An 18,677-nucleotide genomic window follows, 5' to 3' on the forward strand; every position below is an offset into this window, starting at 1 on the left:
GCGACGCCGCGGGCTTAGCAGGCCGCGCCGGGCCTGGGCGGGCCGGGCGGGCCGGGCGGGCCCCGCGCTGGGATTCGAGGCCGCCGCGGGCCCGGCCCATCCCTCTGCGACCTGGGGCGGCACTCGGGCAGTGGAAAGCCTCTGCCCCGCAGCGTTTCCCGCAGTTCCCGCGGCGGTCGGGTCTCCGAGGCAGAACCCGCGACCCTCGGGAGGCACCGACCCGGGGGCATTCAGTTTTCTTTGCTCCACTTTTGGTTTGATGTCATTGGAAAGAAAAGAAAAAAAAAAAGGCAAGCATGAAATGGGAAAGGAAGCGAGGTGGAGAGAAAAGATTAAAATCGCTGCTACTGCGACCGACGGCTCCCCGCGACGAGATGCGATTGCTCAGGGTTTCAGAGCCTAATCTGTTTGTCGAAACCCATCCCCCTCGCCTCTGTTTTAAAACAAAAGTAAAAAATGAGACGAGAGGCAAGTCTGCAGTTTGCAGTAGGTTTGAAAAGGCCATGTTTAGCTGGGGCGATGCCCCAAAATGTCGAGCTTCGTGGAAGGCTGCAGGGCGTGTGCCTGGATGTGTGTTTTAAAAGCTTGGAAATGACGTTTAAGGAGATTGAATAGCATAGCTGGGGAGGACCTGTATAGGGGTTGATTGGAGTATTATCCCGGTTATAATTTAAAAATTGAGGCCCTAGGGAAAACAGCTGCTCGCCCGTCTCCGTAGCTGGGTTCCCTTAGGAAATTCAGAGACAATCTGCAGGGTCTTTAGTGGTATTTAACCTAACGCATCATAATTGTGGGAATTAAGCCAGGTAGGAACTGGTGTTGATTGGAATCTCAGATAACTGCTTGCGTTTTGTCGTTTCAGATGTTTTTGATACAATATGTGTACAAATATCAGTCGTGCTTTTATGAAATTAAGTGTCCTATCATTGATGAGCTCCAGTTTTGTATTTTAGAAATAAGAAAAACCAGTATGATTAAAACATCTAGATTAATCCAGTGCAGCCAGTTACCAGTTTGTTTTGCTCTCATCAGCCCTGTGTTGTAATTTCCTCCCTCCTCCAGCCGGACTTCTGAAATGACTGGTTAAGAATTTAGCTTCTTGGTTTCATAAACACGCCCAAACTGTGGCTATGCAGTCTAGTACTCAGATCTCTCACAGCCTGGGGTCTGGCATATGTTTTTTTGTGTGACCTTGGGCAAGGCTCTGGGTTCCTCCCTGTTTTAAGAAAATAAAAATGACAGGTGTCACTTAAATGTCTCCACAGTGTTCAGAAAGCACATGTACCCCACAGTGTGATCTAATTCATTCTTTTCATCCTGCTCTGGATAAGGCAAACAAGCCAAAAGCTGTGGCTTTTCTTTGTGCTGCCATTTTCTTGAGCTATTAGGTAATGCTGACATATTGCTCGAATACAAAAAATTTGGTGGAGTATCAAAACTATGTATTCCTTAGTGTAGTAGTTAATAGCTTTAAAGATGCAGAATTGAGGTATCTCAGGGACAGGTCATCTTTATTTTATTTTTTATTTTTAAAAATCATTATGTTGAAGAAATAATCTCCAAAAAAGCATGAAAAAAAAGAATATTCCTAGAAAAATTGCAAAATATGAAAGCCAGCCCCCCTAAAAAAACCCCGCAATAAAAATCTGTCACCCATAGGTAACCAAAGTTAATATTTTAATATGTATATTTGTGGACTTATAGGTATGTAAATATACGTAAGTATAAATCAGTATACATGTGTACAGATAAGGAAAGCTAATATTGACTGAGCATTTACTATGTGCCAATCACGGTACTAAGTGCTTTACATCCATTATTCCACTACTCCTCATAAAACCCCCATGAGGCAGGGTTTGGTATTATTGTATAGATGACAAACTCAAGACTCCAAGAGGCTCAGTAACTTACTCAAGGTCACAGCCTCTAAGTAGTGATTACAAGGATAAATACACACTCACCTACTTAAAACACAGGCTCACATTCCAAATATAGGCATGTGCATTAGAAGATATATATGTGCATATGTATTTTCTCGTGTGCCTATAATATATATATATAAATATATATATGTGCCTGTATGTGTATATATATATATATATATATATAGGCACATCTTTGTACATGTACCATTCCATGGGCCCCTGATTATACTTGCACACATTTGGTGCATATGTGCCCATGTGTATCATGTTCTCAAACATGTGTGCATTCACAAATTTGCATGTGCATGTGTTTGTTCGCATGTAAGTGCAGAGGCACACAATATAGCCATATAAGGTAGGTCAATATTTTCATGTCTGCATAGTTTGTAACTGTGGTTATACCATAGTTCAAGTCAGTTGCCTGCTGTTGTTCATTATGTTCATAATTTTTTTTAATTCACCGAAGTTTCTTTTATATCCATCTTTGTCTCTTCTTTAGTATAAATTTTCAGATGTGGAAACACTTGGCCAGAGCGTATACATATTTAAAAGGCTTTTGCATTATAGAATGTCGGTGAATTGTCCAGGCAACTTGATAGGAACATGATACTCTGGTTGTCACAAAAGGCAGTTCTGACTTCTGTTTGATCTGGTTAATCAAATAGAGCTGGTGGTTCTCTAGTAGAGTAAATGCAGTGGAAGACTCTATGATTCGTTACTAAATATACAAGTTTGCCTTAATTTTTTTTTATTGGTAGTGCAGTACACAACTTGAATTTAGCATTATGACAGACTACACAGAAAGCCTGGGCTCATAGGTTCCCTGTGGCTTTATTTTTTTTCCCTTTTTGCGTTTTGAAGCTGAGATTGTATATCCAGACATTCAGAAGCACTGTTTCAGAAAGGTGGAGGGAGGCCCAGTGTTGTGAAATTTGTAATACGTCCCTCTCTCTGCAGACATTTATTCCTGTTCATGCATTCCAAGCCCTCTTTGCCTCACTGGAGAATATATCTTTGACTGTTTTATGAATTTTGCCAGATACTTCTGAAATGTTTTCAGATCTTTGGATTTGAATCTGGTCTAAGGGGGCAACAAGGACATGGCCATATAGGCTTAAAAAGAGAATGCTTAGTTTTAGATTTACTGCCTGCTGAAGAATTTGTCCACTTATAAACATCACTGATAAGAGTTTATAACGCAGTCTGACGACATTGTAGAGCTGCTTTGGGAATGATACCTTTTTGGATAAATTCAGGATTGTGGAGGAAGGTTTTTTTTCTTTTTCTTTTTCTTTTTTTTTTTTTTTAAAGATTTTATTTATTTATTTGACAGAGAGAGAGACAGCCAGCCAGAGAGGGAACACAGGCAGGGGGAGTGGGAGAGGAAGAAGCAGGCTTCCACTGGAGGAGCCTGATGTGGGGCTTGATCCCATAGCGCCGGGATCACGCCCTGAGCCGAAGGCAGACACTTAACGACTGCGCTACCCAGGCGCCCCGGAGGAAGGTTTTGATAGATCAGGGAAAGAACTTCATCTCTGCCAGGCCAAACCATATTTATGCTGAAGTGTTAGATGAAGTCACGATCCTGGAGGAAGGGGTGAAAAGTGCCCATGTGGTTTTATTTTTTTAGCTTGAAAAGTTGTAAACATCTTGGAATGCCCCTTAAAATGTTATGTCAAAATTTTAAGGTTATTTTGCTGTTATTTGTGGCATGTATGTCCAATGATCAAAGGAAACTTTTCCAAAAATACTGAGATGGGTAGAATTGTTTTTTTAAAAATTAAAAAAAAAATTGTAATATACATACATATATGCTCTTTACTACAATTTTATATATATATGTACATATATATATATGATTTACCATTTTGACCATATTAAAGTGTACAGTTCAGTGGCATTAAATACTTTCACAGTGTTGGGCAGCCATCACCACCATCCATTTACAGAACTTTTTCATCTTCTCTAGCTGAAACTGCATACCCATTGAATAATAACTCCCTGCTTCCCCCTTTCCCAGCCCCCACAACCATCATTTTGTTTTCTATGAATTTGATTAATACCTCATGTAAGTGGAATTGTATAGTATTTGTCCTTTTGTGGCTGGCTTATTTCACTTAGCTTCATATCCTCCAAGTTTATTCATGTTGTACCACGTGTCAGAATTTCCTCCCATTTTAAGGCTGAATAGTACTGTATGCATGTAGCGTATTTTGTTTATCCTTTGATCCATCGGAGCACAGTTGGGGTACTTCTGCCTTTTGACCGATGTGAATAATGTAGCTGTGAATGTGGGTGTACAAGTTATCTTTTGAGTCTCAGCTTTCAATTCTTTTGGGTATATACTCAGAGGTAAAATTGCTGGATCATATGGTAATGCATTCTTAATTTTTTGATTAAAAAATAGTTTTCCATAGTACCTACACCATTTTACATTTCTACCAGCAGTGTGTAAGAGTTCCAATGGGGGGGCGGCGGGGAAGAGTTTCAATTTTTAACATCCTCATCAATGCTTGTTATTTTATTTTTTGATAAAACCATCCTAATGGGCATGAAGTTGTATCTCATTGTGGTTTTGATTTACATTTCCCTAATGATTAGTGATATTGAGAATTTTTTTATGTGCTTATTGGCCATCTGTATATCTTCTTTGGAGAAATGCATGTTCAAGTCCTTTACCCATTTTTGAATTGGGTTCTTTGCTTTTGTTGATTTGTAGGAGTAGAATCATTTCTTAATAGTATTTACATTTTCAACTTTTTACTATGAAAATTCCAAACGTGTACTAAAATATGGTATAATAAATCAAATGCACTTATCACTCGGCTTCAGCAGTGTTCAACAAATAGGTAATGTTTCATTTATACTCCCCACAATTATTTTGGAGCAAATCTTAGAAATCATATTATTACATCCATAAATATTTTTGTGTGTAACTCTAAAAGATGTTGTAAGCAGTTAGTATCACATGAGAAATAAATCATGAGAGCCCTTTTGTAATCTATTATGAATATGGAAGCAAGATTTGTGAGCTGTAGATTTACAACTATGATTCTTATTTGACTCCCTCTTGGTAAGCAGTGACTGTTTTTTTGTAGCAGTGATGAATTCTTGCTGATCCATTCTTAATTTTTTTCCTGCTCCTACCGGTGACCACTTGTTAGGGCAGATTTAATTGGTTTTATCATTCTCTCTTTGTACTGGAAATGGCAAAACTCCTTATTGGGTAGGGAGTAAGGCCTAGTTGAGGAAATCCTGGCATCATCTCAACTGATGCCACCCACAGGTTTGCCTGCTCATAACTTCAGATTACTTTATGCTAGACACTGATTGTATCACATTACTTTACATAAAATTATATTATAAAATAAATCCTTTTATGAGAGTGACTTTGTATTCTTAGTAATAAAAAAAGGAAAGGCTGGAAGAGGTTCAAGTGCTATCTTCTGATTTATCTGTTCTTAGGGCTTTAAAATAATTACTTTGGTTTCTTAATAATTTACTTTTATGTTGTCTTTGAACAAGTACAGCTGTTTATGGGGCGCCTGGGTGGCTCAGTTGGTTGAGCGTCTGCCTTCTGCTCAGGTCATGATCCCAGGATCCTGGAATCAGCCCTGTGTTGGGCTCTCTGATTGGTGGAGAGCCTGCTNAAAAAAAAAAAAGTACAGATGTTTAGTGCAACATATTCTCGTGGTAGTGGATGGTGCCCATTTAGATAAAGCAGCTTCTAACAATTTAATTAGAGATTAATGCTGATAATAAGCTTGATCGTCTTATCTTTGTTCTCAACTCATTTTTGCCAATATAGGCAGGTGGCAAATACCATACATTGAATTTGTTGAGCTTTACGTACTCCAGTTGTAATGATTCTAGTGGCTGTCTAGATAGAAGTGCAGGATGTGTTGCTGCCTTCACCAAATGTAGTAATAAAGTGAGTGTTATTAGACATCGTTCAGCACTTCCTGCTGTTAAAATTAGGTTGACTCATTTTTTTCCCTGAATAACACAATTTATTAAAGTTTATACGTACTGGGTCTAAATACCAAATTTAAGAATGTTTCTGGTGAAGTATTTTCTTACTGATTAAAGCAGTTCCTTTTACATGTATGTTTCTTATCCCCCTTAGCAATTGAAAATTCACATATTGCACTAATATCAGTTACTAGTTAATGAGATGCTTGAATGTGTGTGGAGGTTTTTCTGGAAATTGGATAGTTTATGGATAGAAATACACGGGTTCAGGGAGTGACTTCTGTTTAATAACAGTTTGATTTTATTATTCAGTGCTTAAATGTGGCATATGAAATTAAACATTTCTTGTTAGGCATTAGTATGCAGCTAGTCTTCATATACTCAAGTCAAACAATACACTTTTAAAGGAAAGCTTGATTTCCCTTCCCTTCCAGTCTCTTCTCAGAGGTGTTAAGTACTCAGATTTGTATGTGCTTTTCGGGCTTTAATAATTTTTTTCTGTTTGCCTTTAAAACAAGTTCTTAAAAAAATATTCAAAATAACCTTTAATTTTTGTAGTTTAAAATTTTCAGAAACATTGAGAAGATAGTGGCTTTCATGTACCCCAGATCCAGTTTTCCTTATTAACGTCTAACATTAGCAGTATACATTTATAACATTAATGAATCAGTACTGATACATTATTATTAACTAAACTCCATACTTCATTCAGATTTTTTTTTTTTAATCTAATGTCTTTTTTTGTGTTCCATAGCCCCATACAGGTTACCACCTTACATTTGGTTGTCATGTTACCTTAGGGTAACTCTTGGCTGTGACAGTTTCTTACATTTTCCTTGTTCCTGATGACCTTGACAGTTTTGAGGAGTTTTGGTCAGGTGTTTATAGACTGTCCCTCAAAAGAGTTTTTGTTTTGTTTTGTTTTGTTTGCAGTTCTATTGAGAAATAATTGACATACATCACTAAATAAGTTTAAGGCTTACAGTGTCATGGTTTGATTTACATATATTGTGAACCGATTACAATGGGTTTACCTAACATCCAACTGCTCATATAGTCGATTGGATTTGTCTTGAATATTTTTTCATGATCAAACTGGGGTTGTGGGTTTCAGTGAGGAAGACCACAGAGGTAAAGTGCCATTTCTCTCACATCATACCAAGAATGCGTACAACCAATGTGACTTAACACTGTTGATGTTGACCTTGATCACCTGGTTGAAATAGTGTAGTATTTGTGAGGTTTCTCTACTGTACAATTACCTCCCCCCCCTTTTCATACTGTGCTCTTTGGAAGGAAGTCTACTATCTATGTACAATATACACTTAAGGACTGAAGAGTTATGCTCCACCTTGTGGAGGGCAAAGTAATCTACATAAATAATTCAATTTTTCTGCATGGGCTAGTTGTCTCTTCCTATTAATTTATTTATTCAGTGATATCAGGATGGACTAATTTATTCTTTGGATTATAATCCAATACTAATTTATTTTGTGGCTCAGATTTTTGCCGTTTTGGCTATTGGAACTCTTTCAGTTGGCACTTAATGTCCCTCTGACATGATTCCATAATTTTGGTTTTGAAGCACTTCCTTTTTGGCGCCAGGCTCATCGTGTATATTTCCTGCATCATCTTGGAATCTGCTATTTCTCCAAGGAGCCTGGCTCCTTTTATTGGACGGTGATACTAGAAACCAAGATCTGTGCACATTGCTACTAGAGTGTCATTGCTTCTAGGCCTTCTAAGTTACCGGAGTAAAGAAATACATGTGTCTATACATAACTATAAGAATTTCTATATGTAATCACCTGTATCTATATTAAACTAACCAACTCTAACCCATTACTGCGTGGATCGCTCTAGCCTGCTGCCCTGGCCTGTCTGGAAACTCCCGCTTCAGCAGAGAGAAACCTTGCTCCCACCACCCACCATCCATTTACTTAATTCTTTAATTCTAGCATATGTGTATAATGGTGTCAGAATTGTTAACCTACCCCTCTGTGGGAAACACTTTTATCAACTAGGGGACAGGGCATTTATGCAGTTTCTTTTGCTTTTAGTCTTACAGACTACTTATTTCCAAAGTTGCTTAGGTACTGAGGTCAGCACCTTTCCCCTCACCTTCTTTAGTGGGGTTGTTCGATATATTTATAATATTTAGATTGTTAAGAAAGATGGTAGGAGTGATTTCTCTTTTTTCCAAAGTTTCTGTTAATAATCATGTTTTGCTTTTTAAGAACTTCTTTTAACAAACTTACTTAGAAATAGTTTCAACTCACAAGTTGTAAGAATAGTATAAAATAATACCCATGTATTTATTGCTCATATTCACCTCGTTAAGGTCTGATTAACAATGGAAAACAGTGCTATAAAAATTGCAAGAACTATAGGTAAAACCCAAGTCTCTTTAACCTCACAATCCTTTCTCTGTAGAATTCTGTGCTTATTTTGTGATTTACTTTGTAATTAAATTATTTTTTAACTTATTTCGTCCTTGTGAAATTTAGATGAAATTTTATGGACTAGGGAATCAGGAATATGGTGTTCTTAATAAAAGCTTTCGTTTTAGGATTTTTGTAGCATCCAAACTTTTCATATAACTGTGTGTTAATAAGGAGGGTTTTGTTTTGTTTTGTTTTGTTTTACAGTAATCTCTGTACCCAGCATGGGGCTCGAACTCATGACCCTGAGATCAAGAGTTGCATGCTCTACAAACTGAGGCAGCAAGGTGTCCCAATAAGCAGTTTTTGAAGCTCGTAATGTAGACTTCAGTATCTCAAAGTTTCACTTTGAACACTAAGTTGATACTGATTCAGGAGAACGTAAAAGGACTTTATTAAAACATCTAATCACTAATAGTCCAGCTTCTGTCATGAAGTAAGAGGTTATGGGACTGTGGGTCAGAATTTTAGCTTCTTTATTTTCTCTTTCGTAAATTGAAGTAGTTGGACTACACATCACTTTGCTTCCTTCCAGCTTTATAGTTGATTGTTTTTGTATGTAGAAGCTGGTGGCTTTGATCCAGAAGAGATGGCATTCTCTTGATGATTTAGCAAACTTCTTTTGTGATGAAGAATTATCTTTAAAAGTGATATCAGTAAATATAGATGTTGAGTTTATGCTAAAAGATAAAAGAAATTATTCATTGCTTAAAAATATAGAAAATGTCTTCTTAATATTTAAAAAAAATGGGTCACTGAGTACAGAATGCCATTTTGTAATTTTTCAGTACTAGGTTTTAAGTCTTGCCCTTCTTGTCAGCTTCAAACATTGTATATCATAGCAAAAAATTAATAATGCTTTTACAGATCAGGAAAAGTAATCAACAATTACAACTTTTTCAAATACACTTTTTGGGGGTGGGTGCAGAGGAAGAGAGAATCCCAAACAGGATCCCCGCCGAGCATGGAGCCTGATGTGGGGCTCAATCCCATGACCCTGAGATAATGACCCGATTCAGAATCAAGAGTGGGACGCATAACTGATTGAGCCACCCAGGCACCCCAATAAACTTTATTTTTTTAGAGCAATTTTAGGTTCACAATAAAATCATCACTTGCTGTCACATAATTTTATTACTTCATGATAGAAGCCGGACTATTACTGGTTAGATGGGTTTTTTTGTTTATTTTTCTTAAAGATTTTGTTTTTAAGTAACCTTTACGCCCTGTGTGGAGCTGGAACTCACAACCCCAAGATCTAGAGTCACAACCTCCACCAACTGAGCCAGCCGGGTGCCCCTGATTAGATGTTTTACTAAAGTCCTTGTAAAAGTGAGAAAATAGTAATTTAATTTAAAAGTGCTGTAGCTTTTATTTTTTAAGAAGCTAGCTCTTTGAGCTCTAGTATTCTTTTTTTTTTTTTTTTAAAGATTTTATTTATTTATTTGACAGAGATAGAGAGGCAGCGAGAGAGGGAACAGAAGCAGGGGGAGTGGGAGAGGAAGAAGCGGGCTCATAGCGGAGGAGCCTGATGTGGGGCTCCATCCCATAACGCCGGGATCACGCCCTGAGCCGAAGTCAGACAGACGCTTAACGACTGCGCCACCCACGCGCCCCTGAGCTCTAGTATTCTTATTCACTGCTTTTAGTAGTTGAATTTTCACAAGTTTTGAAATTCTCATGTAACTCTTGAAACAGAATAAGAGGTATGATTTGAGAGTAATCTGCATTGAGGATTTTGTACGTGATTGATGGTTGATCCTAGATTGTTTTCAACGCTTTGTCCTTGTGTAGCTGAAATGGCGTTTTCAGATGTATTTTAAACTGTGCTTAAAATCAGTTCTACTCAGTCATGTATGTGAAGGTAGGCAGCATTAATTTTCTTAGACGTGTTGGCCCAATTTCATTTTAGGTGGCTAAGTGAGGTGATCAGAGTTATCCAGTCTTGTAAGTTTCACAGCCATTTTGCCACCTTTCAGCTGTGGCCAAAATGACCAGCTGAGTAGAAGGGGAGAAAGTTTATGGGGGCATGAAAGGTAATCATTGGCTTATTATATTAGCATCTGCTATTATTTAGAAGGTTAAAATATATTTTCATGTATCAGGTTTAATGTAATCCAGATGCCATTTTAAGTTGAACTTCCCATTTCAGTGAAATATTAACGTGAGAATCTGTAATTGTGTTTAAAAGGATCTTAACAATTACTGGGGCATACCTTCTAACACTGATTTTGTATTTCTCTTAGCAGATGATTGCTTTTTTATTTAATTGTCCCTGGTTAATGCTGTAGTTATTTCTAAGAAAGGAACTTTTTTTCCCCTTTAAAAAATAAAGACTGACTTTCAGATACTGTAGTGATTCTACAAAAGGTTGTTTAATGAAGGAAAATTCTACCATGCAGCTAGCGAAAAGGTTATTCAATGATTTGTATTTGCTCAGAAGGCTAGAAGGATATCTGAAAGATCGGATTGGTGGTTTTTATTTTCTTTATGTTTTTGCCTATTGAGTGATTCAAGAGAATGTATTATGGTCTTGATATAATATTAATTATATTAATTCAGAGAATGAGATTGTAGACAAAAGACATCATTTTAAGATGAAAGAGCTCACCTGGTTCTAGGTAGAAAGTTTCTGAGAAGATGAAACTTAGCTTGGCCTTGAAGGATAAGCAAGATGTGGTGAGGGAGAGAGGATTTGGGGGAAGGGTTGACCCTCATGACTTGTTGTTTCTAATGGGAGATATGTTTCAGGGCCAGGGCCTAGAGTTCATCACCCTCTCTGGTTTGGAGGCCTCTTCTCTGTCCTCTCCCTGGAATGCTTTCTCCCTCCTAGCCCTCACCTTAGTTTAGATAGTCTGTCCTAGGGGGAGTTTGAGTACTCCTCCCACGTTAGGTTAGTTTCCCCTCAGCACAGTGAGATTCCTCTTTTGTGACACCTTTTGTAATCACGTTTTATCTCTTTTTAACTTTTAGTTTGTTTTATATCAAACTTATACATGCAAGTAGGTTAGAGTCAAATAAATCTTATAGGCTTACTACTAAAAACAGTAGTCTCCTGTTTACTTGCCTGCTTCTTAGCTCTTTCAGCTGTTTCTTTTCTTTTTTTTCCTTTAGCTGTTACTTTTGCTGTTTTGTTATTCTTGTAGCTAAAGAAGATTTTATGTGTGCTACTTCTTGATTTTTCAGTTTTTACTGTTGAAAAAAAAATGGACTTAACCACTGTGAGGTGTAAGGATTTGTCTTTTACCTCCCTGCCACAGCTCCTACTTCCTGTCTCTTCACTTTTCTGATAAAGTTGTATCCATTATGTGGTTAGATCAATATTCAGCATTTACAGTAATTGAAAGTAATAAATACTATTCACAGCTGAGATATTTGGCATACTGTGGTTTCTTGTCCTTGCCTGAACAGTACTTTATTTTCCCTGAAGTTAATAATTATTTTAGGGGGTGGGGAGATGGGTAAAATAGGTGATGGGGATTAAGGAGTGTACTTGTGATGAGCCTGGGGTCATGTATGGAGGTGTTGAATCACTATATTGTGTACCTGAAACTAATATTACACTGTATGCTAACTGTACTGGAATTAAAATACATTTTCAAAAGTTATTATTTTTTGTTGCCTTAATTTCTATATACATATCATAAATTGCTAATAGCACTAATTCATCCTCAGGCTCTTACGTAATACAGCCTCATAGTTTTTTTGATATGTTCAGATGCATAAGGTATTTTATTGATGTCATTGAGGGTGGGAAGGGATCTTTCCTTCCCTTTTGACCCATTCTAGAAGATTGCTCCCAAGGTCTGCTGTTTAGTTATCATCCTGGGGGTTTCCTTTCCCAAGGTTTTTAATTGAAGCCCCTTTGCTCGATTCAGTTTTTTCTCTTGGTTTATTGCCTCTTTTTCTTAGAACACAGCCTTCAGTATCTTTCTGAGGAAGAATGCATGGGAAGTTAAGCCCCCCGCCCCCTTTTTTTGAGACTTTGTACATCGAAGACTGTTTTGTGTTATCTTCTCACTTAGACTTTTGGTCCAGAAACATTTTCCTTTAGGATTTTGAAGGTGTTTACTCCATTGCCTTCTTAATTCCACTGTTTCGCTCTTAGGAAGCTTAAAGCCAGTTTTGATGTCTGATTCTAAAGATGAGGCCTACTTCTCTAGCTCTCTGTCTCTTACTCTCGGAAGCTCTTAGGAGCTTCGTTTTTGTCTCTAGTATTCTTAAATTTCACTGTGTTGTACCTTGAGATCTACTTTCATCCATTGTGCCAGGCATTCAGAGGGCCCTTTCGGTCTGGAAGCCCATGTCTGTCAGTTCTGGTAAATTTTAAAAAAGTTTTTGTGTCCAAACTATGGAAAGAGCCCAGATGTCCGTTGACTAATGAATGGATAGAGTAGATGTGGTATATATACACAATGCAATATTAGCCATCAAAAAGAATGGAATCTTGCCATTTGCAAAGACGTGGATGGAGCTAGAGTGTACCATGCTAAGTGAAGTAAATCAGAGGAAGACAAATGCCATGTGATTTCACTCATATGTGGAATTTAAGAAACAAAACAGATGAACATATGTTGGGGCGGGAAGAAAGAGAAACCATAAGAGATTCTTAAGGATAGAGAACAAACTGAGGGGTGATGGAGGGAGGTGGATGGGGGATGGACATTAAGGAGGGTATTTGTTGTGAGAAGCACTGGGTGTTATATGTAAGTGATGAATCACTGATTTCTACTCCTGAAACCAGCATTGCACTATATATTAACTAACTAGAATTTAAATAAAAATTAGAAAAGAAAATAAAAAGTTTTTGTTTGATATTTCTCTGCTTTGGTTTTTTTTCCCCCTCCTCTCTTCGAATCTAGAACCTCTTGTACTGATTCTTTAAAACGTTTTTTAGCCTCATCTCATATTTTTCATCTTTGTCTCTTTTTTCTACTCTCTATGAGATTTCTCCATTTTAAATCTTTTTTAAAAAGTTTTAGGTATTTAAGTAATCTCTGCCTAACAGGGGGCTCACACTTAATGACCCCGAGTTTAAGAGTTGTGTGCTCTTCCAACTGAGCCAGTCAGGCACCCTGAGATTTCTCAGTTTTAGATTCTGACTCTTTGATAAATGTTTAATCTGTTAGTTTTAATTTTCAGAAACTCTCTAACCTTCCCCTTTTTTTCTTTATAGCACACCATCCTTGTTTTATGGTTCTGATTTTTTTCTCTTCTCTGAGATTATTGAAAACTTTTTCCTTTCTTCAAGTTTTCATCTTCCTGCCTACTTGTTTCCTCCACATTGCATGTATTCTCTTTGTTTTGGTCTTTTATGACCGTTAGAAGCTTTCATTAGGTTTGTGGTGGTCTTCAGCGGCTTGGTTCAGAGTGCACAATCAGTAAGGCAGTTTGGAAGCTCAGTATGCTTGGTGGAGTTTCTTGTTGAACCTGACGAGGCTGTTGCTTTGAGTGACAGTGTCTTTAGGTCTGTTCTCTTGGGTTGCTCTAGGGAATAGACCTGGCTGCTAGTAAGAAGGGAGCTGAATGGGAGGCAGAAGGCTGGAAGATCTCAACATTTAGTATATAAACCTCTCACTTAATCACTCTTTTCTGATATGCTACCCTTTCTCCTAAACTCGGTGTCTCCAGCCCAGACCTCTTGTTTTACAAACTCCAGAGAATGAATCTCTAGTCTTCTAATGGGGATCTCGAGAGCTGTGTGTTTCTGGGTGCATCTACAACCTTGCTGCTTTTAAATCTCATTGTCATTCCTACTTCCCCCAGTACCTGCTGCCACCCCTTGAGCCTTTTGAGGCTATAGTGCAAGACAGGTTGCTTTTCTGGTTTCTAGTTCAGGCTTGGGTTTTCTTGGGTCTGCTGTGGTAGTTGCCGCCTGTCATCCTGCTTCTGGCTTTCAGGATTTTACTGCTGCTTCCTCTCCAGGTGCTTGGCTCCGTAGTTTTTTGCCTTAAAATTAAAACTTTACTGACATTTACATTTAAGATGGTTTTGGAAGGGATAAGAAGTAAATGTGTGTGTTTAATATTTAAGTGGAGTATTAAAATTGCACTTAATTCTTTTGATTGTCTTTTCTTCAATAAACTACAGATTTAGGTGGAAAACACCAGTCACCTTTACTGTTGAGTCCTTTACCCCACACCAGTCATGGCACTGACTTGTTCGTTGACTGGTGTTAAGTGAATCTAGCAGTTAAACACTTGCATATTGAAACATTCTGTGATGGTGGGATGGAGAAAAAGATAAAGAAATGCTGAATGCACCTCTCTCTTGGCTCTCATTGCTCTTGGAGGAGAAGAACCTCATGATCAAACCTAGGTTAAGGCAGACTCTTGAATACCTTTTCCCATCCGTAATCTCTACCCTAGTATGCTCTACTGCGGGCATAATAATAATAAAGTAATAAGCAGTTATAGCTTTTGGAAGTTCTCAGCCTGAGAGCTCTGGTTGCTCACAGGGCTGGCAGAGCCAAATAGGCTGCAGTGAGCACTAGTCTCTGGCTTTTGGCATATCTGTCACTTTTGGTGTCTGGACATTGACTTTGCTGTGTTTTTAATGTAGAATATTCCATTTCTGTATATACCATTTGGTTGTTTTTGTTTTTGTTTTAACTTTTTAAATTAATTAATTAATTAATTTTTAAAATGTTTTTTTATTTATATTATGTTAGTCACCATACAGTACATCCCCGGTTTCCGATGTAAAGTTCGATGATTCATTAGTTGCGTATAACACCCAGTGCACCATGCAATACGTGCCCTCCTTACTACCCATCACCAGTCTATCCCATTCCCCCACCCCCTCCCCTCTGAAGTCTTCAGTTTGTTTCTCATAGTCCATAGTCTCTCATGTTTCATTCCCCCTTCTGATTACCCCCCTTTTCTTTATCCCTTTCTTCCCCTACCGATCATCCTAGTTCTTATGTTCCATAGATGAGAGAAATCATATGGTAATTGTCTTTCTCTGCTTGACTTATTTCACTTAGCATTATCTCCTCCAGTGCCGTCCATGTTGCAGCAAATGTTGAGAACTCGTGCTTTCTGATAGCTGAGTAATATTCCATTGTATATATGGACCACAACTTCTTAATCCATTCATCTGTTGAAGGGCATCTCGGTTCCTTCCACGATTTGGCTATTGTGGACAATGGTGCTATGAACATTGGGGTGCATATGGCCCTTTTCTTCACTATGTCTGTATCTTTGGGGTAAATACCCAGTAGTGCAATGGCTGGGTCATAGGGTAGCTCAATTTTTAACTTTTTAGGGGACCTCCACACTATTTTCCAGAGTGGCTGTACCAACTTGCATTCCCACCAGCAATGTAGGAGGGATCCCCTTTCTCCACATCCTCTCCAGCAATTGTTGTTTCTTTAGAGAGAAAGNAGGGAAACCTAGCCTTGATGAAAAATCTATCATTAACAGAATGTCAAAAGAAGCACCAAGAAAAAGAGGTAAAATTAAGTCATATGGCAAGGAAGTTGCTGTCTCTTTTTAAAATTATTTTTAAATATTTTATTTATTTATTTGAGAGAGAGAGAATGCACAAGAGAATGAGAGAGAGTGCATGAGCTGGGGAGAGAGGCGGGGGGGGGGGGGGGGGGGGGGGGGAGGCAGAGGGAGAGGGAGAAGCAGAGGGACAGGGAGAAGCAGAGGGAGAGGGAGAAGCAGACTCCCAGGGCCAGAGGGACCACAACCCTAGCCAAAGGCAGCGCCCAACCATCTGAGCCAATCAGGCACCCCCAGTTGGTTGTTTTTAGAAGAAAAGAACGTTCTAGGAATTACAGTGTGATTAAAATACTAATTTTCCTTCATATGTACCACCTTTATTGAATACCTGTTTATACCTAGTGTACAATGCTAATTGTTGAATACTAAATGTTAAACATTTCTTATTTCTCAGTAGATAAAGGTTGAAGATGTCTGTTTCTCCTTTGTGTTTCTTTTTTTTTTTTTTTTNTTTTAAAGATTTTATTTATTTATTTGACAGAGATAGAGACAGCCAGCGAGAGAGGGAACACAAGCAGGGGGAGTGGGAGAGGAAGAAGCAGGCTCATAGTGGAGGAGCCTGACGTGGGGCTCGATCCCATAACGCCAGGATCACGCCCTGAGCCGAAGGCAGACGCTCAACCGCTGTGCCACCCAGGCGCCCCTCTCCTTTGTGTTTCTTAAGCTTTTGTTACCCTTTATATGAAAATTGGTATTTATAGAATCATAATGTTCTTTTAATTTTTGTTATGAAATACACGGTACATACGAAAGGAATACATGTAATGTGTAAGTTTATAAAGCCTGCAAGTAAATCAAACCTGTGAGTTTATAATCCGGGTCACAGCAATCTTTTGAAAGTTTTTTTGTTTCTCACACCTCCTTGCTTTTAGATGAGTCAGTAAGAAAGAGTAAGCTTTGTCTTCATTGTTTTGTAAAGCCTGGCTTCTCATCAGTTTTCTTCATGTTTATGTGCTCCTGGTCCTAAGTAGTCATAGGGATGCCACCTGCTGCTGATGCTCCCTCATGGTCCTGTCATCACTGTCCGTTCCATAGATTTGGCATTCATCTGCATGTGGCTGCATGCCTTGCCTGTACATTTATTTGGTGATTTGTAAAGTAATGTGAATACTTGAGATAAATGTGAACTGGTAGGTTAAGATGGCATTAGCCACCGTTTCTTTAGGTAGATTTCTGTTAGAGCTACACCTCCATGCCTGCTTTAGTGGCGTGTGCTAATAAGGTACCCCTGATGTGCCACTCTGTTCAGTGCTGAGGTGAATACAGCGGTGAACCATGCAAAGGTCCCTGTCTGTATCACGGATACTCATCCAGTCTCCTTCTCTCCCCTTCCCGAATTGCTAGTGAAGTATAGTTTACATACAGAACCATACACAAATCATACATGCACAGCTTAGTGAATTCAAAAGTTGAACATGCACTTCTCTGACTAGTACCCAGATCAAGAAACAACATTATCAGCACTCAGAAAAGCCCCCTTCGGGGCGCCTGGGTGGCACTGCGGTTAAGCGTCTGCCTTCGGCTCAGGGCGTGATCCCAGCGTTATGGAATCGAGCCCCACATCAGGCTCCTCCGCTTTGAGCCTGCTTCTTCCTCTCCCACTCCCCCTGCTGGTGTTCCCTCTCTCGCTGGCTGTCTCTATCTCTGTCAAATAAATAAAATCTTAAAAAAAAGAAAAGAAAAGAAAAGAAAAGCCCCCTTCGGTTGCCCTTCCAGTTACCCCCTCCACAGGGTAACCACTCACTGGCATATGAGGTTTGCCTGGCTTTGATCTTTGTATAAATATAATCATACAGTCAGTGCTCTTTTATCCTGGCTGCTTCTGCTGAACGTTATTTTTATGAGCTTCACCCATGCATTGTATGTTGTATTAGTTTATTTATTCACATGGCTTTGTAGTATTCCATTGTACGGAGATAGCACAGTTTTGTTATTCATTCTGCAGCTGTTGATGGGCAATTAGGTAGTTTCCAATTTTATAAATAGTGTTGCTTTAAACATCCAGGTGTGTCTTTTGGTGAACATACATGTTTCTGTTGGATATGTAACTAGAATGGAATTGCTGGTCATAGAGTATGTATAAATTCATCTTTAATAGGTAAGTGCTGAACAGTTTTCTAAAGTGGTTGTACAAATTTACAAACCCAATTTGAGAGTTCTCGTCATTATATACTTTCATCAACATTTGGTATTTTCTGCTTTTAAAATATCATCTGTGGTTTTAGTTTGCATCTCTGCTAATGAATTGGAGCACTTTTTAGTAAGTGTATTGGCCATTTGAATAACTTATTTTGTGAAATGTCTATTCAAGTCTTTGCCTGTTTTTCAGTTGGGTGGTTTCCTTTTCCTTTTTTTTTTTCCCTTTTTCCCGACTGATTTTTTAGAAGTTCTTTGTATATGCTGGTTATTAGTCTTCTGTCTGAAAAATAAATCTTCTCCCACTCTGGGTTGTGTTCATTCTCTTAATGGTGTCTTTTGAATGAATAAAAGTTCTTAATATGAAAAGCATATGTGGGTGGACATCTTTATGTCCTTGGACACCAAACAGCCAATCATAAAGGAAGAAATTGGTGCCCATCTTACTGCTGTTCTTCAAGTAGACTACTGCTTCTTTAGGATATTGCTGGTAGAAATGTGTCATCCCCTGTGATGACCCAAACAGGAAGGTTATCACAGGGTAGAGAATATTGACATAACAAAACAAGTAGAGCCAGGAAGAAACCAGTTACTGTACCTAAGAAGCGACTTCCTTTGGTATTTTAGTATAATGGTATATAGGAATAGTGCTTCTATCAACAGATTTAATGAAACTGTTATTTTGTCCTTGTTGA

General features: G+C 38.4%; 1 protein-coding gene across 7 annotated transcripts in view; it reads left to right on the forward strand.

Moving 5' to 3' along the window:
* The window catches only part of NDFIP1 (Nedd4 family interacting protein 1), a 110,699-nt gene that overhangs the window by 58,213 nt on the left and 33,809 nt on the right, over positions 1-18,677 (forward strand). Inside the window, exon 1 of one of the 7 annotated variants that reach the window (XM_034656187.1) lies at positions 10,176-10,202. The exons of the other annotated variants lie outside the window; for them this stretch is intronic. Coding sequence (XP_034512078.1) covers positions 10,191-10,202 — 12 coding nt within the window. The 5' untranslated portion in view covers positions 10,176-10,190. Of the gene's footprint in view, positions 1-10,175; positions 10,203-18,677 lie in introns of those variants that run through there. 7 annotated transcript variants of the gene reach the window in all.

Source organism: Ailuropoda melanoleuca, chromosome 3 (assembly GCF_002007445.2).
Source record: "Ailuropoda melanoleuca isolate Jingjing chromosome 3, ASM200744v2, whole genome shotgun sequence".
NCBI lineage: Eukaryota > Metazoa > Chordata > Mammalia > Carnivora > Ursidae > Ailuropoda > Ailuropoda melanoleuca.